General features: G+C 32.7%; 1 protein-coding gene across 3 annotated transcripts in view; it reads right to left on the bottom strand.

Annotated features, from left to right (window-relative positions):
• Positions 1-24,437, bottom strand: part of LOC118193355 (cell adhesion molecule Dscam1-like) — a 978,906-nt gene that overhangs the window by 114,043 nt on the left and 840,426 nt on the right. For all 3 annotated transcript variants that reach the window (XM_085823255.1, XM_085823256.1, XM_085823257.1), the window contains exons 20-21: positions 16,159-16,452; positions 13,915-14,094 (exon numbers count right to left, since the gene is read on the bottom strand). In XM_085823255.1, coding sequence (XP_085679381.1) covers positions 13,915-14,094; positions 16,159-16,452 — 474 coding nt within the window. The remainder of the gene's footprint in view (positions 1-13,914; positions 14,095-16,158; positions 16,453-24,437) is intronic.

Here is a 24,437-nt window from a genome sequence, read left to right as displayed (position 1 = left end):
TGTAAATTTTACATAGGTTACCTTTCTACCTCCAATCAAACTTTGGGCGAGTATACGATGTTTACATTTCTTACATTGCCACCATTCTCCAGAGAGAACTTTCGGATTAACATATTTTGAAATTATCAATTCTGCAGAAATATTAGTCATAAACATTCCAGTTCGAATCTGAAATATCAAAACATAGTCATCTACTAATAATTACTACATCGAAAAGCCGCCCGCTTTTGCCTATGATTAAAAACATCACGTAGTAGCTAACTCAGTAGATTCACTTGCACTGTATAATTATTTTTATAAGTGTTAACTGGTGGGCAGCCAATTTCCCTGCCTCAAGAAGCCACAGCACTCAGAAGAAAGATTGAAAAACGCTCTTGAAGAAAGAAACAAAGCACATTTAGACTATGCAAAGCGAAAAGTTATTTATAGAAGAGAAACAACAGGAGCCAAATTGAAGAGTTGAAGAGAATTCCGCAGTAGCGATACTAATCCCTATGGAATTCTCCATAAAATCTCAATAGGTAAAGTTTCTCAGCCAACTAAATCACATCACCAACCAATAGCCCCAAATTCAAGAATATTTCAGTTGACGCAACATGTTCTCGTTGAAAGAATAATAGATTCTGTTTCTGTAGAGGACTCTTCTGAAAATGATACGTCAGAAGAAGCCCCAGACAGGAGAGACCAACGCATTCCAAATTCCGAGGAAGACAGTTATTTTAGTGCTAAAGATATACAGAATATAATCTTTTTCAAATACAATCCTTTCAGATGCTTTCAAATAAAAAAGCAACAGCTGTGTACGGGATAAAATAAAAATCATAAAACTAATTCAAAAGACTCACTAACTTACAGATTCATTCAATAAAGCTCTTCAACTAGGCACCTTTCTCAATGTCTTCAAGACAGAACAACTCATTCATTTCTCCAGAAAGGGCCAATATCTCACAAATAGGTGCTCATATAAAGGCCCATCAGCGTCCTGCCAGCAACTAGTAAATTACAGGAAAGAGCCATTGCCGGAAGAATAAAGCACCACTTTCATAAATTTAAAATACTTAGCAAGGATATGTTTGTATTCATACCAAAGCCTTCTACTACAAATGTTGTAGACGAAATACTGAGGACAACACAAAAAAATAAATCACAAATTCTTCGTTCTGATCATTTATATTTCAATTGAAACGGCATCTGATTCCGTTTGATAGCCTGCTGTACTTCAAGGTCTCAGACAAACATCCCAAGAAACATCTTTATTAATATGGGTGAAACTATCTGTTCAAAAGTAGAAGCATTCACAATACCCCAGCAGTACAAAAGCGCCATACAAGAGAATGTCTGCAAGGATCCTCTATGAACTCGATCTCTGGTTTCATACTTTCAATTGCAGAATAATGCAAAAGCTCCGGTATTCGCATACGACGTCACATACATCTTGTTGCAGAACAAGAGGACAAATGAAAGATAATAAACTTTTCTCTCGCAGTCTCCAGTAAACTATTTAACGCATAAAAAATAAAAATTTCAGAGTAAAAATCAAAAGCAATAATATTTCACAAGCCTGGTCAACACATACAAAGAAAACCAGATGTCGAAATGAAAGGGAGCTAGACTATAAACAAATTGGAATTTCTTGAAACTACAATAGACAAAAAGGGAGGATGGAACACGTTCAAATTATTAGAATAAAAACTTCAAAATAACCATCGCCATGAGAAAAGGGAATGATATGATTGGGGCGTAAATCTTCATGTTCAGAAACTACTGCTTAACACCGTACCAGAGATAATTGTTAATTACGGAGTTGTTATCTGAACTATCCAGCACCGAAAGGAAGAAACAACAGTTCCATGCCATTCAACGACCATTTCTCCTCAATAAAAAAAATCCTTTCCCACTACTTATAATGTTGTACTGTGCATACTCTCCGGAATATTACCTTTATGTCTTCTATATTACAGGTAAGGAATCAAGTTTCTTTAGCCGGAACAACTTATCCGATAGCTTTGAATTCTCAGACTCTCCATATTGTCGGCACCCCGAAAATTCTCCTAACTTCAAAGTTTACTTTTAAAAGCTTATAAATGTCAGTACATACCCAAGAACATTTTCAAATGGATTAAATATATACGAAAAAGTAGGATAGGCCAATACTTCAATGAAGAGGTAAATCTAAAATACCCTGGAAAGGACGTCAGTGTCCAGAAAATATAGTTTTTCATTTGGAAATTTTAGCAGTTAAAAAAACAATAGAAATTACAGTTAATAATAAACACAGTCAGCTCATAATTCAATCAGATTTTCTTTCTTGCTCACGCCGCCCAGCCAATATTGTGGTTAACGTCGCTGACCTGTCGTGCCGAAGAACCGGTTTCGAATCCCGGAGAATGTATGGATGTTTTTAAATGTAAAGTGTCCGTGCGTCATGGCGGCACTCTAAATATGCTGCGTGCTGAGTTACGTCTTCTCGACAGGTGGTAGGAGACCCTCGGACCCGTTACCCCGAGATGCTCTTCATCAAAATTGGGGGCGGAACTGAACTAAATCGCTCTGCCACCTGTAAAGCGTTCAAGGTTGTCGACAACAGGTATAAACTTACGCTCCTTGCCACGAGAAATTTCGTGGGCTTGGGCTGATTATAGATCAGACAAGGGAGCATTAGTTCGACCGGCTCATCCGCGACCATGAGCGTAAACACGCATGCACTAATCGGACCAAATTACTCTCAAAATAGTGTGGAAGGATGGTGACTTTTTTTTCCTCCATTCCCTTTCACGGAAGAGAAGACTTTCACGTGACATTTCACGTTGCAAAAAGTAATCACGCCCCTTTTGGACGAATCTATGTGCTTTGGAAGAATGCCAGCCAGGGTTGCGTTTAAGACGGTCAAACTGTGTAGCAAAAACAACAAAGTCAAGATATGTGTTAGCAATAACTGTTACGGAAACAATTTTATATAGCATATATTTTATATTGTATTTAGTACACAAATTTCTTGTAAACGATAACTGCCTGTGAATGTTTCAGAAAATTTGCACGTAGCTTCTGTAGCATTCTTTCCTGAATCAGCATCATCATGGGGCAGAAAATATTGGTAACGTTCAGGTGTCTCATACGCTTATTCCTGTCCCGTAATGTACTAATGGCTACAGGTTACTTATCTACTTACCAGTTTTAGTTAATTTATGTATCTTATACATGCATATATGCTTATTTAATAACAGTAGTGAAGCATCAAAGAAATCTTTCTTTATTACTTAATGAGAAAATAAACGAAAACATATAAATAAATTAAAATCAAGCCTAATTTTACTGGACATAAAAGGAATAAGTGATCCGGATAACTGGAGTTTCAGGTTTCTGAAGTCTGAATAACTGGAGTTCTTTCTAATTCAAAAATCTCTAATTTGACAAGTGAAAGTAAATTAAATCTTAAATTTTTCTTAATTCTCTCGTCGTGCAGAAAAGAAAACAAGTGCATTTAATATTCATTGTCAACCTCCGAGACAAGCTTTTTATACAGCAATTTCTCATCTCACTCTCTTTGAATTTTGTTCTTTTTTTTTATAAGCTCTTGTATGCAAATGAGGACCAAGCAAGTAGATTTATTTTTTCATAGCCAGCTTTTCTATTCGGTATGTAAAGCACATTTGTTTACAAGTGAAATATTCTAGGTAATATGAAAAAAAGTTTTTTCATTCTGATTGTGTTTGTGTATTTTCCGACCGTCTAAAATTATGTTTCTAAATTTTTTCACAAGAAGCTTCTACTTTAAAAGGTTTTCATATTTTTCTCATTTTCTGAAGTTTATATAAGGAGAGAATATAATTTAGCTGGCGAAAGACTATTTTTTCAAAAGCGTTTTCTTTGAGAATTTATAACATCACACAATTAAAATTTTTTTCTAAAAACTAAAGAGCACTTCCAGAAAGTAGAATGGCATTCAACTTTATTAAGTATCTAATTACTTTTATGCAACAGCATAAAAAGCACTCGGAGACAGGTGAAAATATGAAATGCTTTAAATCTCACTTAACAAGGCTTGAGTTTTCATTAAAATGCAATTGTTGGATTATTTTTGAGTGTGGAGGACTATTCCTGATATTAACGTTACAAATTCGGTCGAACTGACTCAGAAATTAAAAGACGGAATATATATAATATTGTTTAAATATTTGTATACTAAAAACTTTGTTTCGAAGTTAATAAAAGATGCAGATGCTTATTAAATTGCAAGAATCTAATTATTTTCTACACAAATACAAATTAATTCTATAATTAGTTTAGTTTTGAAAGGCGTTCCATTCATAAAAATATTAAGGATCAAAAAGAAACGCATACTGTTATCTTTTTATTACGGGAGTTCAGAAAATTAAAAATTTTTTCATACAAATATATATATATACAATTTGCTGAAAACTAATTAATAATAATTGTTTAATAGTAATTTTTATTAATATATAATTTTACATTATTAATTCAAATTTAGTTAATTACAAATTCCAGTTTTATATTTCCATAGTAAAGTACACACACTTACTATCTAAATTTTCCGTCACATTTCCTACAGATAATTTAACCATTTATATATTCTCTCTCTCTGTATATACGTGAGTGTGTGTGTAAGGTAAAAAATATGAAAATCAGCTTTATAGTTTAATTTAGTAACAGACTCTTAATTTCTCATTTTTAATTTACATATTTCCACTCTGTATTCTAAAAACAGTAATAAATTTTCTGTACTGCGTCATTTCTAGATACGTTTATATCACACGGCTTTCATAACGCTCATGACGTAGCTGATTCGGAAGCTTGACACAAAATTCATTACACACACACACCATATCTATATGTAAAGGGGCAATAAGTTACATAATTCCACAATGAGAAATTACGTAATCTTTTCCTCCCGGTCATAAGAAATGAAATACGTATATCCAAATTCCTCCTCCTGAATATACTATATATATATATATATATATGAAATGCAAATAAAAAGATGTTGCCACATTGTCTCTATGTATTTATCTAAAGGAATGATAATTTAATAAAGAATTTATTCAAAATAAAAGATTTAATAAAGAATTTATTTTAAAAAATAATATAGTGAAAAAATTTTTTTTAAAAATCTGAAAGCGTTCGAATTTTATATTACGCTTAAAGGGGCATTTTTTTAATTTTCACATACTACACGTTTCCAAAGCATCTGGGCTTACGCCCCTTTGAGCAAAAATATTTTAAAACAGCATATCTTTAGAATTTCCGATAGACAGTCTCGCGGCTGGAGATAAAAATATTTCATTCCCCACAGAGTGTTGCCACTGCTCGTTCTGAACAAAACAAATTAACAAAAACGTTTACAAAATATGAAACAGATAGTAAAAGAAATTCGAAATTCAAAATTCGGGTTCCCAGCTGGCCATATTCGGGTGGAGGACTACTTATTCAAAATGTGATGAATCTAGGCAGGTACCGTTATTTTTTCTCAATGTGAGAAAAATACGTGCATTCATGCAGATTCTTCATTATTTAATTTTTTTAAACATAATGCAGGTTTCTAATAATTGGTGGCAACAATTTGAAAAGTGATTCAGACTTTTTCATTGAACCAACGCGAAATGCCAAAATGAAATTAATAGACCTTCTCGGCTAACGCCCATTTGGGTTAATAAATAACGAACGAATTTATTACAGATTTTTAAAAAATCTGAAAGGTTTCAGATTTTAAATTACGTCCAAAGAGTTTTTTTTTCCTCATTTTGTGTGTTACATTTATTTATTAAATATCACGTTCTTCGCACTTAAACCATAAAATTCAATTCAAGAGGTATACCACAAATTAGTTTTAAAATGAGCATATCTTTAGAATTTCCGAAACACAGTCTCGCGCAATGGAGATAAAAATGTTTTCTTTTTTTCGTACAGTGTCGCAATTGCTAGCTTAGAAATCGTTTATATTGTTAATCAAAAGTTCGTTGAAGTGTTACAAAATATGAAATCGGTCATAAAGCAAATTACAAATTTCAAATTTGCGCTTCCACATGTCCATATTCGTAAGAGGATTACGTCATTCAAAATTCGATGGCTCTATGTACCTTTGTTTTATCATAATGCGAGAAATATACATTCATTTACGCAGATTTTTGATTATTTAATTTCTTCAAATATAATGCAGGACTCTAACATTGGGTGGCAACAGTTTGAAAAGTGAAACGGACCTTTATTGTGAACCAACGCAAAATCGCAAAACGAAAGCAATAGTCCTTCAGAGACAATAATTATATTTTATTAATAGTACTACTAATAATATTTTGGACTAATAATAGTATATTAAAATACAGTCTATATACAGACCTATATCTATTTTTATTTTTTGAGGCTGCTGTTAAAAATGGAACTTTTTATCTGTCGTCAACCTATACACATATGCAAGAGAGGTAACGTTTTCAGTCTAAAAATCTGATTGTGAGTTTTCTATTAATAAGCACAAATTAGAGCCCCTCACATGAAGGTTTTATAATTTATTGATGTCTGTCTGTATATCAGTTTTTCCATCGAGCATAACATTTACATGAAACTTTAAAAAAAATTTATTTTTCGTATTTAAGCTTCCTACATTCAAGTAAAAAGTTGATTAGAGTTTGAGTAAAATTGGACAAACTAAAGTTGTACTTTAATAGGTACTGCTAATAGGAAACCTATTAGCTATTAGTACTGCTAATAGAAAACCTATTAGCAGTCTTTAATGGACGACTGAAAGTGGTGCTTTACTTAAGGTGGATAACAATTTTTAATAAAAAACTAAATTAAAATATAATCAGAAGGTTTTCAATTTAAGTATTTTAAACTTTTACATCAATGGGAAAAACATAATAGATTTTTGTTAAAATTGATAAATCGGGAGGGATAATTTGATTGAATACCTGAACAAACATGCGTAAAAAATATGCATTATGAGTTAAACCAAAACTTCTCAAATTAGATATGTGATTGAAAAACAATACATTACATTTATAAGCATATTAGGAATTAAAGTCAAATGCAAAAAGGATAAGCTCGTTGAAGACTATTAGGAAGTAATTGAAGATATTAACCTCAATTCTCAATTTTGTGTTTGCTTAACCTCGAATCACTTACAAATGAAAGGTTGTTGCCAAAAACATTTTTTTTTCATTAAGCCCAAAGGGCAATAGCCCAGATGGGCTATTAATTTTGTTTTGACATTGTTCAGTCTAAGGAAGTTACATGAATGATATACGTCATCAAATGGCAACGTCTTAGTTGTAGACAGGAAAGGTATTGTTTACTTTTTGCTGAGTGAAAAGTGTAAATACCATATTTCACATATCTGTAACAGAATTCCTCTCTGTATATGCAGACCTCAGCAATTAATATGTTTCTAATCATTCTTCTTAAATTCCTTTATTTTAATTGTATTTAATTTTAATTTATTTTTATTTATTTAATTTTAGTAAATAATAATTACTTTTACTTTATTAAATGCCAGTTGTCAAAGGTACATTTCAGTAGAAACAGAAATGAAATTTATATATATATACATATATACAGACAGCATTTTATTTAAGTTTGCTCTGCAGTGAATTTCAATTTTTAAAGTCTGAAATCTTTATTTAAATTTTATTACTTAACATACTATTATAGATAAGTAACATATTATAGCAATCAGTAGATAAAGCAAATTTGATTTCGATTTCTAATATTATTTAAACTGTAAGAAGAAAAAATCTTCAATTTTATAATTGTAAAGGAATTTAAAACAACAGAATTAATACAGAAGTATAATTAATAATTTATTCACTAGATGGCAGCACCAACCCTGTAACTTTTCCAAAGTAATTTTCCAGCCGCTTCCAGTATTCGTTGGTTAACTGTTCTGAACTTTAAAGATAACTGTTAAAATGCTTTATTATCCCTGAGAATCATATTTTAAAAATTACTTATAGCAATTATAACACTTCAATATTTATTCATTACAAAATTCCCAAGCGTTTTTTCCGGACTGGATTATGCATTAAAAATTCTATTACGATATTCTCTACCAATTATGCCCGTTACCAAAGAGAAAATATTACGTCTCAGTTAAGTCATAAACAACTCTAATAACCAAACTACTCCATAATTCGTTTTATATTACATTATGCCTTTAGTTATTGCCTTTCAACAGGTAAAAACATTTCGATGCAAAGCTTATAAATATTCTAATTAAAAATTGACTTCAGAAATTGATGTTAACAAAAAAATTTCTTTCGTTTAAATTTAATTTGATTCAACTTTTTTCCAGTAACTGTAGCAGAATTTTGCATTAACGGACCCCTTATCCAACTCATCAAATAATGCAGGATTATTTCTACAGAGCACACTAACACGCCTTAAAATCACTGTAACTGATCTAACAACGCCTTAAAATCACTGTAACTGATCTAACAATCTCCAAAAGTCCTACCATGAGGTAAGTCCTAAAGTAGTTTTCGATTTCAAATCAATCATCGCCACAGAAAGTACAATCTATAGCCGATACATATGAACTCCATTACTACCCTTATTACCAAGACATTCGACAATTTTAAGATTTGATGTATCCCTTGCTTTCTTCCGAGGAATAAAATGCCAGGTCCGGATTGCATGTTTTACAAGAGCACACCAATATCGCCACTGAGGGAGGAATTTTCAAAAATGGACTAATGAGATTCTATTGCTCTTGCGACACTGAATCTTTGAAACTATGCCTATGACCGCATGCTGTTGTTTACGTTTTATTCTGGATTTTTTCCCCCATTTGTAAATGCATGGCTTATAAATGCTGCTATCATTTTGGTAAAAATCTCGTAGTGCATTCATTTTTAAAGTGTATTTAATCATCGACATTTCTCTTTCGCAAAACGTAACATGCACTGGATATTCGAATTGATGTTCGTGGCATATTATCACTATATCCAGAAAATGACTCAAGCTACAATTAGCCTCAAGCCGTATAGTGGCAGACAGTATAGTGGATAGGAAAGCCTGACTGCGATACCGCAGGGCCCGGGAGTTCAAACCCTGGAGAAGTCATGGATGTAAAAATTGCATCACATTTCATAGGGGGCAAAGAGACCACCACATCTGACCTAAGGAGTGGCCGATGCCGGCATAGGCAAGCGCCCGCCATAGCCTCAATAATATGAATTTAAAGTAATGACACTTGTGTATTAAATAAATTAAAGTGAATATATGTTTTTTTTTTTTTTTTTTTTTTTTTCTTTATTGAGCTGAGAATAACTGGAAGTGTTGCAGCGAAGCTAGTATTTTCTTATATCAGTTCTTCATTCGTTTGATTTTGAAAATGTAAGATTCAAAATATGTATTCTGAAGGATCTGATTATACCTACTGTTAAAATTAAAAGTTATATATGAATAAATTAAATAGAGTTTTCGTGAATAAATCAATTCAAGAGTATTTCTTGTGCAGGCAATAATACATTTAGGAGTGAAAAGTTATTAATTTGAAATTTAACACAATGTGCAAGAATGCAAATTAGGAAAGTTCACTTTGAATTAAATTGTGGATTAGTTACTATTACAGAACATCTTTATCATAGATACTGCAATAAAAAATTCTCTAAGACTTCTACTATTTACATATATAATTACACTTATATTTGATCTAACTTCGCACAGAAAATTTTCACAAGAAATGCAATGCTTTAATTATTTTCTACAATATATTGCCATTTTCAGCCATCTTGTTTAGAAACGTGTGAAACCATTTTCAGCCTTTTGTTTAGAAACATGGCAAAGCTCAAGTGAAATGATAGAAATATTACTGGAAGCCCACTGGTTCATTCTAGAAGCCATTGCCTTGGAGGTGATACAGATTTGCACTTACGAGTCATACGTCCGGATGATGTTTAGAAAGCAACTAACGAAGTTCTACGAAGGAACTTAGATTTCTTACCCAAATAAATAGCAGAAATGAGTTATCACACCAAACCCATTCAAGCCCACGGATTTTAAAAACCTAGAAGAAATATGCACTGACTAGTGCATTATCTTCTTTTACAACATATTTCTTACCATCATTTGAAAAAACTATCATCGCATTGTTTCTAAATAACCTTCTTGGAGTAAGGATCTTTTAGCAAAACGAAAGCCTTCAAATAGACCATTCTCTAAAAAAAGTGCTAAATTTCCCTAGTAGGTGTTAACAGAAAATACAAGATCAATAATCTCCCTGTGGTGCGAGATCTAATCTGGTTCACCTAACTCATGTTGCCCTGATATATACAGAAACGGTAAAGGACATTTTATGCGTCATTTCAAGCGAACTTTCCTAAAAGATACTTTAAATGCAATTGCCAAAGAAACGCTGAATATAATTGGGGGACCAGAAATGTCGCTTTCTTACATTAAAATCACACGAATAAATTTTTAACACGTTTTTATTTTTAATCTATAATGTAATCACCCTCGTTATCAACAACCTTTTGCCATCTAGTGTGCAGATTTTCAATCCCTAGACCGATATAAATCAATTGGTTTTTGAGTAAAATATCTCAAGATGGCATTTTGGACATCATTCAAATTTTCAAAATTTTTGGCACTAAAAAGATGTTGTAGGGATCGGAATAAATGTAAATCCGAGTGTACGATATCGGGCGAGTATGGTGTGTGATGCAGCACCTCCCATCCCAATTCATTAATTTTTTTCCAGTGTCCGTCTTGCACATGCGGTCTTGCGTTGTCGTGTTTCAGAATGATGCGTTTTCTATTGACAATCGCCGGATATTTTTCGATTAAAGATTGGTTCACTCGATCCAGTTGTTCACAATAAAGATCTGCATTAACAGTTTGTCCAGGTTTCAAAAATTCAAAATGAACAATTTTACGAATACTCCACCAAACGCACAGAAGCGCCTTTTTGGGATATAAACCCTTTGTAACCCTTATTAATACTGCCTTTTGTGTTTTCGATTATCATATAGGACCCAGTTTTCGTCTCCAGTAATCAAAAAACGGTTTTGTAGGGTGCCGTTGAAGCAATACGTTGCATGGGATGGATCGGTTGGCTTTGTTCTCTTTGGGCAGATTATGGGGGACTCAAACACCTGCTTTGCTTATTTTTCCATTCTGCTTTAAATGTGCTTGGATGGTCGACCAAGGTTGGTTAAGAGTGACATGTATTTGCTTGCACTTCTGCCCTTAGCATGCTGTTGTCGACATGCGCAGAAACGACATTACTTTCTATTCCCCCTATTAATTCATTATCGTTGTCATCGGCAGGTTTCATTTATGAGGACCAGATTTACGAATTTTTATAGGAAATTCAAAGCAAAAATTCCTGGACATCATGAACTCTGATATTACTTCATAATAATTTCTTGCCACACTGGAGAGTTTTTGATATTAATGAAAGCAGATTCGAATTGCGTTTGCAGGAATCTCGGGAAACGCGAACCTCGATTTTAGGCATCTTGAAGCAGTGCCTTTGATCCGATGTAAGCCAAAATAGCTATATATTATATCTGCTGCTCCGATTCTGGGTAAAAATATGAAGTATTGTTGAAATTTCAAGCTGCACAAGCCGCAAAGCTCTCGCATGTTGAAAAGCACAGAACCGTTCAAAAGTATCTCAAATCTGTTTATGAAATCGATAGGAACTACAACAACATGACTAGAGTATTTGAAATAAAAAATTTTTAAGGAATCGATTCTGATTTTCCCTCTTTTGTTGATAGTCGGTAGAAAATACATCATTCAGAGCACCTACCATCTACGCAAGAAACGGGCAGATATTGACATAGTTTGGTGGTTTTCAATAGTATAATGGAAATAGCAATGCTTTTTATGTCTTTCATCGTGTTTACCACTATTGCAAATAGCCGAATGCTGGCCAATTTGTCTTTAAAATCGAAATCTTTGCATTAAAAGGCATTTAAGGTATTCTTTATAACGACTGACTCAGATAGCTAATCTGCCGAAACACATATCGCCGAAGAAAACCCTTTTGAGAAACAAGCTGACAACATTAGAATTATAACCTGCTATAAAAAGAACATCTTGCTATGGATCAAGTCCTACAATTTTTTGTTACGCATGAAGCCAGACAGGGACTCTGATCCAGGCATGAATCCCATACACGATTTTCGTCCTACCCTAAGGCGAATCTAATAGTGAGATGTTGCGACCCAGAGAGCCAGAGATAGACTGACGGCACCCGTACGGTAACTACCGAGCCTGAACGGATCACTAAATAATCAGTGGCAGTATTCCTTTGAAGATAATCTATTTACCCCAGGAGCTAAGTAGGCTTCCTTCAAACGGTGGTATAATTGCCATAACTGGTTTAAGTTGAGCTACATCGCTAGGTAACCAGACCTTGTACGTCACAAAAACTGGTTTAGGGTTTTTAGCATATAGTTCAAAGTTTTCAACCTTATGCCGAAGGCCCGAAATCTATTGAGCGGGGAAGCTGTAGATACATCAACGCATACGCAAATTTAGCTTCTCTAATTGGTTAGGGCTGAGATTGAACGAGACGTCCGCATTTTATGCCTTATGACTATGTGACATTTATACTACCGCCTGAAAGGAGCCGTAGAAATCTTAACCAGATCCCTGGGGTATTCTTGTTAAGCAGCAAGAATCCTGGTTTTTCATTCAAGTTAGAAACGACGCTACAAATCCCAAGAACTTAATTTTGTATTTGTCATCTTATATTAAGTCAAAAGAACGAAAATGTGTGATACTACAAATATTAAAGTGCGCGATTATTTTTCAAATATTGTCCATTGAAGAGATTTTCTATCTTTCTTAATTCTTTCGCATAGAGAGAGGACCAAATCTGTTTCCCTCAAACATCGAAAACACCCGTGTGTACGAATGTCGCCTGGAATGGTTTTCCTTCCTGCATGAATGCTGCAGCGCTAACAATAACCCACGAAAACTACTTTCTTGGACGCTTTCACCACTATGTGCAGTTTTCCCGCGGGACAGGTTTGCAACTTCGGCCATCAATAGCTAGACATTGACAGTAATTAAAGGAAAAAGAAGATGCATTCAAATAACAGAACGACTTTTAGTCGCTTCAAAACAATGACTGACATGTCATTTAACAACTCCCGAAAGCAATGGGCAATGCACTGTGAGGGGGCAGAGAACTATGTCGAAAATGATTCAGGTATTCGGGCCACCTGCCAATGTCTGAATGGTCGGGCGATTTGGGCGACTTCGATGCGAAAGAGTTAACACCTTTATTCATAAAACATCACTCAGCTCAGGGTAAAAAATTAATGAAAAAAAGAGCAGTTTTAAATTTCAGTGGACCGCACAAGACTAGCAATTTTTCTGACAGCTAACTGGTGCAGTTTCACTCTTTTCGCTTCGCTTGTTCTAGTTTAGTAGTCATAAACCATAAGGTGAGAGATAATGCAGAAGACTGGAAATCTTTCCTGAATTAATTTACTCGAAATGTAATTTATAATGTAAAAATAACGCGTCATATTTATTCATTGAATTAAATTAAATGAATCTAATTATGCATTTGACACATTGCATTAATTCATTTAGTCAACCTCATGAAGTAGTTTATATTTAACAGCTTATCACGATTTCATATTTCAAACTTTAACGCTGATACAGGAAAATATTCATCTTATTGTTATATTCATTATACAATAAGTTTATTTTGTTTCGATAATCTAAATGAGTATAATGTTTCATTATGCTGAAATGTTTAATTATTTCATAAATTGCGATAATTTTATTGTTATATTTATCAGAAATTTTGACTGAAATAATATTAATTTTTTATTTATTTCATAAATTGCGATAATTTAATGATTTGCTTTTTAATTAGTTTTCAGTTCAAAAAGATAATAAAAACACAATTAATGTACTTGAAATCTCATTTGTTACCTTGATTTTGAGAAGGTGCTGCATAATCTGGATTTCTACTTTTCTTTAGGCAGACGATAAGGATGACCAAAGTAATTACCAAAAGGACTACGATTGCACACACAATTGGCACCAGTACTGAGAGATTGCGGTAAAACGATGGCCCTTCTTCCCGTTCTGCGACGACAGGCGTTATTGTCCCTTTGAATAAAACAATAAAACCATTAAATACAAGGATATTTAAATGTTTGGAATATGTTAATAACAAATAATTGTGACCACGAGGCTTTATCATGCCATACATTTTATCGGAAATACTTCTCGCATATAAAAAAATAGAAAAGCTTAATAAGGTTCTGTATTTATCATATTCCGTTACATTTCCTGTTGTAGCGATTGCTAAAAAGACTGTTGTACATTCCTCATGGCCTACATATTCTATGTGCATATATCACTTCGTGTTTAAGTATTTGTAATAATAGTAACGCAAGTTATAAATGCATTTAATTTTGCCGCACGTAATAAGTGTTTTTTTTTTTTTTTTTTTTTTTTTTGTGTGTGTGTGTGTGTGTGCGTGTGTGTGTGTGTGTGTGTGTGAAACCTGTTACCAGATTCATTCGATATCGTTAATCTTAAAAATATTTCTCGATTTCGGAAAAAAAAAAAAAAAAAAAAAAATCAGCTCTTTTATTTACATTTTCTTTTGGAAAAGGTAGAATTTCAAAAACCTCATACATTGGTTTAAAATTTTACTACAGAATGAAGAAAGTCAACAGAGCTAAGAATTTTAGCATACGATATTTCCTTAAAAGATCAAAATAATGCCATAGTATGGCATTTAAAATAAGAAAGCTGTTTTAATTAAAGACAATGCATTTATTTAATTAGAACAGTTCTAGGAATATGCGCTATTTTAGACTTTAAGAATATCCTTTTTTTTAATGAATGATAGCTGTAAATTTACGGTGAAGAAATTTATGAGATGCACATTCAAATTACCTATGTTCATAAATCCTGTTTAAAAGTGTAATTTATTATTGTTTTATATTTTTAGATTTTTATCATAGTTAATTTGCTTTTGTTTTAAAAGTACTTTTTTTTACTTATTACCCTTAGGCATTACACGGAAGGCGAGGGATGCCCCGTGGAGGTCTTCTTAAAGGAAACTGGCACGGATCCAGGTTTCACATAGGAAAAACCACGAAAACGCCCATGAAGGCAGCCCGTTCGCCTGAACTCTAACTACGGACCGAACTAACATTATGCAGCGGCTTTTATCGCTCGGCCACTGGTGGGCCTTGTTTTAACAGTATGAATAAAGAAAACTTTCACCCTTGAGAAGGTAAAAAAGTGAAGACAATTTTAGTGATTTCTGAACTACTTTCACTGATAACAGATGTGTTTGAGTATATATAAGTTACTCTAATTTATGTATGTTCTTTATTAGCTATTAAAAAAAATATAACATATTTTCTGAAAATCAAATTTTTTTTTCAGAACGCTCAAAATTACGTCACTAAAATGTTTGGTAAACTCAAAAGAAGAACAAATATCATCTAAAAAAATGTATCAATTGTGGAATTATTTTATTTTTTTTATTTTAAAACTTTTTTAAATTCCTTTCTTGTATTTCTTGTATTCTTGTATTTTTAAATACCTTTATTAAACTGTTATTTGATTTCTAATACCTTATTAATCATTGAATTACATACATTTTATCCCATTGTAATATAAAAATACAACTTTTTTCACAATTTAGAACTAACTTTTTTAACCACTTTAAGAATACTCTACACACGAATTTCGTAGCAAATAATTGCTTTATGTGCATCATTTATAAATCGAAACTTATAACTTTGGTTTATAACATAATTTATAAACCAAATCTTTAATTAAAGTAGCAGAAAATGTTTTATTATAGTAGGACGTTTCAAAATGAAACTATTCGTAATAATAAGGAACTTATTGCATTGAGTACCGCCGTCAAACAGAACTAAAAAATAGGCTAATAATTACGTATAAGGTAATAACTTAGTTGCATGCAATGACTACTCTTGAGTTACCTGATTTAATTTCAATCAAGGACTAAATCACAGTTGCAATCAAATCATCTAGTATCAAAAGCCAGTAAGAATATACTTAATATTTTTTTAATAATCCTAGATAATTTATCTTAAATTATACATATAAAAGCTAGAATTAATGTTCATATTGTAAATGTAAGTATTAAAGGAAATAATAATTGTTAGTAAAATGCATGTTTACCTCCAGTGAGAGTCAGCGTGGCAAACACATATTCGGCTTCAGTCGCTCCAGCTTCATTATGGGCGGACATCAAAAGGTTGTACCAGGTCGCTGGATTTAATCCGGTTATTTCGAACTGCTCATGCCTGGGATCAAGATTACTAGATACGAGGACCCATTCGCGTTGTCCCTTTGACTTATACTGGACGACGAAGAATGATATTGGACATCCTCCAGTTTTCCAGGCATACAGGTTCAATGTCACAAATGTTGTATTGATGCTCAAAAGAGAACTCTTGTCTGGAGCTATGGGAGCTGAAAATCCAAGCAGAGTAATGAATCAAAGAACAATTAAATTTGACTGCAATTATTAATACATTCAAAATAATTATTTAATCAGTATTTGAAAACGAATTATCCTGTTTATTGCCTTCATACTGTAGCCCCTATATTTGAAAAATATTTTATTATCTTTAATAAGGAGTCGATAAAATTAGGATGGAAATATTTTTATTGATTTTCTCTATTTAATTATGTAATTATAATTCAATAGATAAGCCTCAGACCTTGCATATTCAGGTATAATAGGATTTTTATAAATAGCATTTCCTTATTTTTGTTTAATTTCTCTAGAACGTGATTTCCGAAATTTTTTGTAATATTTATAACAGCATTACCATAAAATGTGGTACCGTAGCGTTATCAGTAGTCATAATTAAAGGCAACCTTTTTATAACTAATTTCGTTTAACTTTTTATAACTAATTTTTAAATTTCGTTTAAAACTTTCGATCTAGATTTGATTGATTCTTTTCAGGAAACAAAGCGTATCCGCGTCATTTAGCATGAGAATACAATTTTGTATATGAGGATCGGCTCCTCGTAAAATTTTAAATGACTGGAAAACTTAACTGATTTAAAATTTAAAAAAAAATCTAATGTGTACACCACGTGACTACCTTGTACGGAATATTAAATTATACGCATTTTTCCTTCTTTTCATTTAAACTTATTTGGTAAAATATCATTAGCGATATATTACTCATTCATTTAATTCAGTCCTCTCTACACGGCAAAAATAAACAAAAAATCAAAATATTTTTTTTTAGAAAATTGAAAGATATAGAAAAACATAAAACACCACAGTTAAAACTATGAAAAAAAATTTTTTTTTTCAATTAAAATTTCAGTTTCTGAGCAAAAACAAGCAATTCGGGCAGCAAGCAAGAAGGCAGATTTTTCGGTGGAAAAAACTAAAAGTTTCTTTTTGCTCCCACTCGACAAAAAGGCGCTGAAGGTACAGAAATACTTTATACACTATTCCGCTAAGTTTCAAATGTAAACAAATAAGGCTGCTGTGGTAAAATATTAGGCTTAGCCGCACATAACAACTCTCGAATTGTTGATAATTCTACACCTATTGCATTAATTAAAGGCGTTAAAAACCTCAACCGGAAGCTATGAACAAAATAATCCAATCATTTTGAAAGCAAAAAATGCCCAATTTACAAATTTAGAGAATTTTCCCCTCCGCAATTTTTAAGGTGAATTCCCAATGGATGAGATTAGAGGGTCTTTCACTCCTCTTTCCCATCCACCAATCTCTCGAGAAGAGTTTTTGCACTAAAATATTTTAAGTCCCTCTTCCCACATGCCACAGAGACACTCTATATTACGAAAATCCTTGACTTCTCCAGGATTAGAACTTGGTTTCAAATATATGGTAGCCAGTTTCCCTGCTGACATGACAATAAGACAGTGTGAATTCAACTAATTTAACTCGGTGCACTACAAAGAAGTAGGAGAGAATTATGCTCTAAAAATAAATCAACAAAAGTTTAACATAAATACAGAAAACCAAATACGCAAATCTAAACTTATATATAACTGAAGGAAATTGGCTTTGTAAATGTAAAATAAATGAAAGTCTACTGGGAAATGTAAAATGTGTGAAAGTATCGAAATCTTTTAATTACTTTACGGATAATATATCATTTATAGATCAGTAAAATTTGTGTTCCTACCGGATGATTAGCAATAAATAATAAATATAAAATAAAAAATAAAATAAATATAAAAATAAATATAAAAAATAAATATAAAATAAATCATTTACCAAGGTCCATTGGCAGCGGTGCAAAAATGAATTTGAAACATTTACATGTCAATATCTTGGTAGGTAAACGAACAGGGAATAGTAACCGATAAACAAATTCAAAATAAATATCACTAAAGTGCTAACAAATTATTACTTGTAGATAAATTTTCAGCTTAACTAATACCACAGAAATATAATGTAATACACCATTTTCCAAAATCCATTTTCCAATCTTCTTTGCATGCTCACGTAACGATGAAGAAACAATATATTTTCCTTCCATATTCTGCAGATTTATGCTTTCCGCGATATATGACTTACCCGAGAATTCAAACAGAGTTATTTTTTCATAGCTCCACGTCAGGCATTTCAAGTAACGTCTAAGAATGCTTATTTGGATGCTAGCGGCAGGCTTGATTTATTCGCCTAGCAAGCTGAAGTCTGCTAAAAAAAGAAAAATGGATCCTCGAAGATTAATCAATGTAATTTCTTTGCAGCGAAATGAAACGCATATATCATAGCGAAAATGTCACATTATGCCCGAAAATATTTGATGAAGTGCATTGTCTAGAAGATATATTTTGTCCCATATTTATTCATCTAAAGAAAAGCGACTTGGCACGATTAATAACTTCTGCTTAGAAATAATGCTTTGGTTTCGTATTAAATGTTTATAAATTAATTATTTATGAGAAGGCAATGCTGGATTATGAACACAAAATTGCGACTTACGGATGAGAAAAAGTTTTGTTACGAAAATGAATGATAAATTAAATTTTTCCCTTTTCAGCTTATAAGCATTGATGATATATTTTTATTTATTTTAACATATTTATTCGTTATTATGTTTAGTTGTTTTGATAGAATTTCTCAAGCTGCTGGACAATACGTTCTGAAGATATAATTTTCTTTTTTTCCGATCAGAATAACTATTTCCTCTACGTTAGCAAAATTTAAATTATAACTAGATTTACAAGTATAGGAAATTCATGAGTTAATTCATTCTTCTTTGTTTAGAAATGTCTCATAAATTACTTTTCTCATATTATCTGACATTTTTATCTTCTGTTACCAGGGTCGGATTTAGATAAGATAAGGCCCTAAGCTATTTGAGATATGTGGTCCTTTATAAATCTGTTATACTATATTTTAATTTGGGGGGGAGTGGGCTAAGCTATAGCTTGTGTAGCTTATATGTAAATCCTGCACTGTCTGTTACATGTTATATGCTCTTGCCTTCTCAGTTACGAAACTTTTTCAATAACGAATTAAAACAGATACTTGGCGTCATCTCATTACCATTTGAATAACGTTTTAAGATTTCAAAGGATAAAATATTTTCATGAGGATGATTGCTGTTTTCTCACCCCGCGCAACCGGGGTATTGGTTAGCGAAGCTGACTGCCGTACCGAAGGGCCAAGGCTTGAATCCTGGAGAAGATATGGATGCTTGTAAATGTATAGAGTTTGTGAGGATTTGAGGCACTCTTAATATGAGGCGGGTCAAAAGTCCTCTCGAGAGGTTGATTTTAGGGAAAGAGGGGTGAGATAGCCTTGAACCTGTTCTCTCCCGCGGTGCTCTCCTTCAAAATTGGGGGCGGAACTGAGCAAAGCCGTACTGTCACCTATATAGTGTCCAAGACTCTTGTCTCCTTGCCACGATGGCTTTCCTGAGCTTGCTGTGATCGAAATAAGTCAGTTCCAGGGTTTCATCATTGAAGAGCTTGCGAGAGATTAGTTACAACAACTTTGCCGGGCAACTGGTATAATGGTTAGCGTGCCGAAGAACCCTGGTTCGAATCCGGGAGAAGGCATGGGTGTCTGTAAACGTATAATGTCCGTGCGGTATAAGGGCACTCTAAATATGCGGCGAGCCGAAAGTCCTCTCGAGATGATGCTGGTGGGGACAGACCCTCGGACCCATCCCAAGGGGTGCTCTTCATCAAAAATTCGGAGCGGAATTGAGCTAAATCGCACTGTCACCTGTATGGTGCTCAAGGCTGTTGCCAACGACAGGTGTAAACTTGCGCTCCTTGCCACGAGAAATTTCGTAGGCTTGGACTGACAGTAGGTCAGAAAACTGGGCATTACTAACAACAACAACAGTTAAACAACAATTTATACTCTCAAAAAAATAAATATATGAAGGTTTAGATGTTAAGAACTTTATTAAAACTATTCTATATCTTATATTAAACTTATTCTTTAATAATCCTTTAAAGTAATTTAGGCCGCATGACTTTCCAGCTATAAGTTTTCTGATCGGACTCTTCGTCGCATTAGTCATAGCTGAACTCATTTCAGTTAGCGTTCATTAAGAGAAAGGCGAGCTCTCGGTGAGGATATTCCTTCCCAGCCAAATATTTCTCGAATATTTGTCATAATTAATAAACATGACAAATAGTCATGAACGTTGGTCTCAAAATATTTATTTTAAAAGAGCTTTCTATTCAGATTGTTTACTACATCCGTGACTTAAATGAGCTGCTACCAGAAAAGAGAATTAAAACGAGACGTGAAGATTTAAAAATAAAGTCCTTACATTCAGCAGTTATGATTTATTTCTCTTTTTTTAAATCTGATTTATTTAAAACATAAGCATAATTACCAGTTTTTAATATCAATAATTATTCAATCTTCAGGTTTTTTAAATTGTTTGATAAGATATCCTATAATACGTGATACGTTGAAAGTGATAAACAAGACGATTAAATTATGCTTCTTTTTATTAACATTTGAATAAAATTTCTGAACGCTGAATAATCACTTTCATATTCATATTCTTTATTTTTTATAAACTTAATTTGCAAGTGTGATAATTTTATTGAAATATTTTTATACCTGTGATTATACGGCTTGGTTGCATGAAGTTCTTCGTTATGTGTAACGTGAACACTATCCAGTTTTTTTATGAAATCCTCAGTTACTAAATTTAATTATAGTTAATTTTCAGTTACTAAATTAAACTCAGTTAAAAACAGTTACTGAATTTTCTATCATTTAAAGCTACAGTAGAAAAGAAGATTTAATAGAATTTTAATCGAAAATAAAAAAAAAAGAAAGCTTTCATCTGCATAATCTAAATGTATTGCTTCATAATTATTCTTAATTAAAAACAGCAATATTTGAAACTATGAAATCATGAATTAAAAAATTGTTTGTTACTTAATTCTAAATTTCTATCTATCATTTCTTTGAGCGTGTTTGATGTTACCTGAAATTTGCGTCAATTAATTCTTTTTTGCGATTAGATTATTAACCTTTTAACTGTCAAGTTATTTTGATGATTTGGGTGCATAAATTGTCAATTTTGTTTTATTTCAAAAATGAAATGTTTGCCTCGCAGTCAAAAAAAAAAAAAAAAATCAAAAAAATGCCGCGCACTTTGAACTTTAACCTCTATCCTTTAAAACAATAGTTTTTAGCCATCTGTTGAACTGAAGCCGAAATAAACTTCTCACGATAAATATTCGGGTATAACAATACGATGCATTAAAAAAAATTAGCCAGAGTAATAATCGGGCGTGACATTTTGGAATACCAGTGCTGCGCTCGAGATTATTTCGGGCATGACAGTTAAAAGGTTAATCAAAAATTTAAATTTAATTACTTAAAACTTTATAATGCACATTTTATATACTACGATGTCTCAGGTTTTAAAAATGTCTATTAACTTCCTTTAATTAATAAATAAAGTAATTCCCTAAAGCATTTCTGTTTTTACCTTAGCACAGGGCTTCTTAAACTTTTTTTTTATTCGCGACCCCTTTTTGCCACTGAGATTTTTTTCGCGATCCCTGGATCCTATAATATTTACGAAAATTTTGTAGGACCCCATAAGCATTGCGCAAATCCTAGACATTCGTAAGTGAAACCGTGTCTTTCACTTGCACTGTAATATACTGTTGCAGTTTCAGGTCATTAACTTTAATTTCTAATTTTAAGAACAATGTGAAAATTTTAAACAAGCAGCAGACAAAATGACAGCGTCGAGTTCAAAGCAAGTAAAATGAAAAAAAAAAAAAAAATGCGTCGAAACGGTTTTGTTTTTTCTTTGGCTTATAAGTTTTTGTTTTTTCTTTATAAAATATTGCTCCCACTTTCCTAGCGTGCCCTCGTGGTGTAGTGGTTTTGCACGCTGGGCCGGTATTCCAGAGGCCCGTGTTTCGATTCCTGGCGAAGGCGGTTCCTCACTTTTCATCTCTCCGGCCTCCAAATAATCCTAATGTCTCTACAGTGCCGCCCGAACTAAAAGGGTATTGGATGACGATTCTCCATACCCAGGATTTGGCGAATGGGTCCCCTAAAAGCCCCAGTCGCCCTTTAAAAAGGGGAGTATATAAGGTATTTCTCCCACTTTCCTAACGTGCCTTCGTGGTGTAGTGGTTCTGCACGCTGGGTCGGTATTCCAGAAGTCCGTGATTCGATTCCCGGCGAAGGCGGTTGCTAATTTTTCATCTCTCCAGCTTCAAAATATCCTAACGTCTCTACAGACTGTATTGTCTTATCTTTATCTATTTTCAGATACACTGTGTAAAAACATTTCGTATTTGTAAAATTATTATAAGAAGTTAAATAAATGTCAAATCTGCTAAAATTTATGGCAACCCCCAGTTTAAGAAACTCTGCTCTAGCAGAGAAAAATTTTAGAAATATCTTGAGTTAAACACTCGGTTTAGTACTGAAATGCGATATAATAAAATAACATAATGATTCAAAAAAACAATTCATTAACTGGTACCATTCAATTTAATGCATGTTCTTAAAGAGATTAATTTAGTGCGATAAGTAGTAAACAGGATTAATGTATTAATTTCAAAATTTTAATTTGTCTTTTGTCAAATAACCATTCTAATGGGATAGATATTATATAATTTCTCATTGCAGCCGATTGAAATACAAAGCAGTTTGAATGCTCTTACAGGAATTTTACACATTGTATACAATCAAGCAAAGAAAATCTTATACATTACATATTATAAATCTATATATTTTATATTATAGGGTAAGGTTGCTATCGACGGGCCGGCTCCTTCGTTGAGCTTCCTCCATTATTTTCTAGTTATTGGACAACAGGCGCCACCTATTGACTATTCAGTATATATTACATGAAGCCTGAACACTGCTATCTTGGCTGGGAGTTGATTCACGCTCAAGCAAGGTTGATTTACAAGAAGGTAATGTTTTTGCACTTTTCTTCTAATTTACCAATGTAAGGAAAATATAAAAATTCAGTGAAACTTTAATAGTCTTTTAGTTGCTACTGAGAACATTTACAAATGTGTCAAATCAGCGTTATTTGGTTATATTAACCACAGTTGTTTACTTTGTTTACTCCGACGTATTACATACCGACTTCTAATTGCCTTCAATGAGCCAGCCTGCGTTGCTATGAATGGGCTGGTGACTCAAAAATAGAAATCCTTTCGAGGCTAATACTTTGTAACTTTTTCAAGTTGTAGAACAAAATGTCACTGTATCTGATTTAGTAAAAAGCTATCAAGAGTAATTAAATCTGCAATTAGATAATGATCCCATTTTCGTTGTTATTATGAAATTTGAGCCACTGATGTTTCGTTCTTCAAGCCATTGATCAGTTATTACATCAATGAAATAGAGAAGTTTTTAACCTAATGTCTCTAGACATGTACACAACTCCAGAATTGACAAATTTGACGATTTTAAGGACCGTTTTGTAAAAGTGGCTCATTGATAACCAACCTTCCCTTAGAAGAATCTTAAACGAAGTAATTTTATTTCATTCAATTACTAAATGTCAATAAGCTAAAATTTTTAATATCTGCAGCATATGGAAAGTGGTCGTAACTAATGAGAAACGATTTTAAATTAAAATGTTTCGCACATAAAAAGGCACACACATATGACAATTCCATATAATGGCAAGTAAAATATTATTTTTCACGAAATATTGCATATTAATAAAACTTTGAATAAAAAATTCAAAAATGAAACTGGCTAAATTAATAACCAAGCGAAAGCTGTCTTTAATAAGAAATGAAACAAATCTAATTAAATAAGCAAAATCAGCCAGCCATTTAAAAAAAAAAAAAGAAAAACCATTGCGAATGTATTTCGCAAGAGAAATATTCAAAATGTGAAAAACCTGTCCAGTATAAACTTCCTTTCATTTAAATTTTTGCATTATTCTATACCTTGTGCTTAATTAAATTTGCAGTTAGGAT

This window comes from Stegodyphus dumicola, chromosome 9 (assembly GCF_044657685.1).
Source record: "Stegodyphus dumicola isolate Sdum_Otavi_A_Nest chromosome 9, ASM4465768v1".
NCBI classification, from domain to species: domain Eukaryota; kingdom Metazoa; phylum Arthropoda; class Arachnida; order Araneae; family Eresidae; genus Stegodyphus; species Stegodyphus dumicola.
The sequence above is the reverse complement of the archived record's forward strand: the minus strand, read 5'-3'. Positions and strand labels throughout refer to the sequence as shown.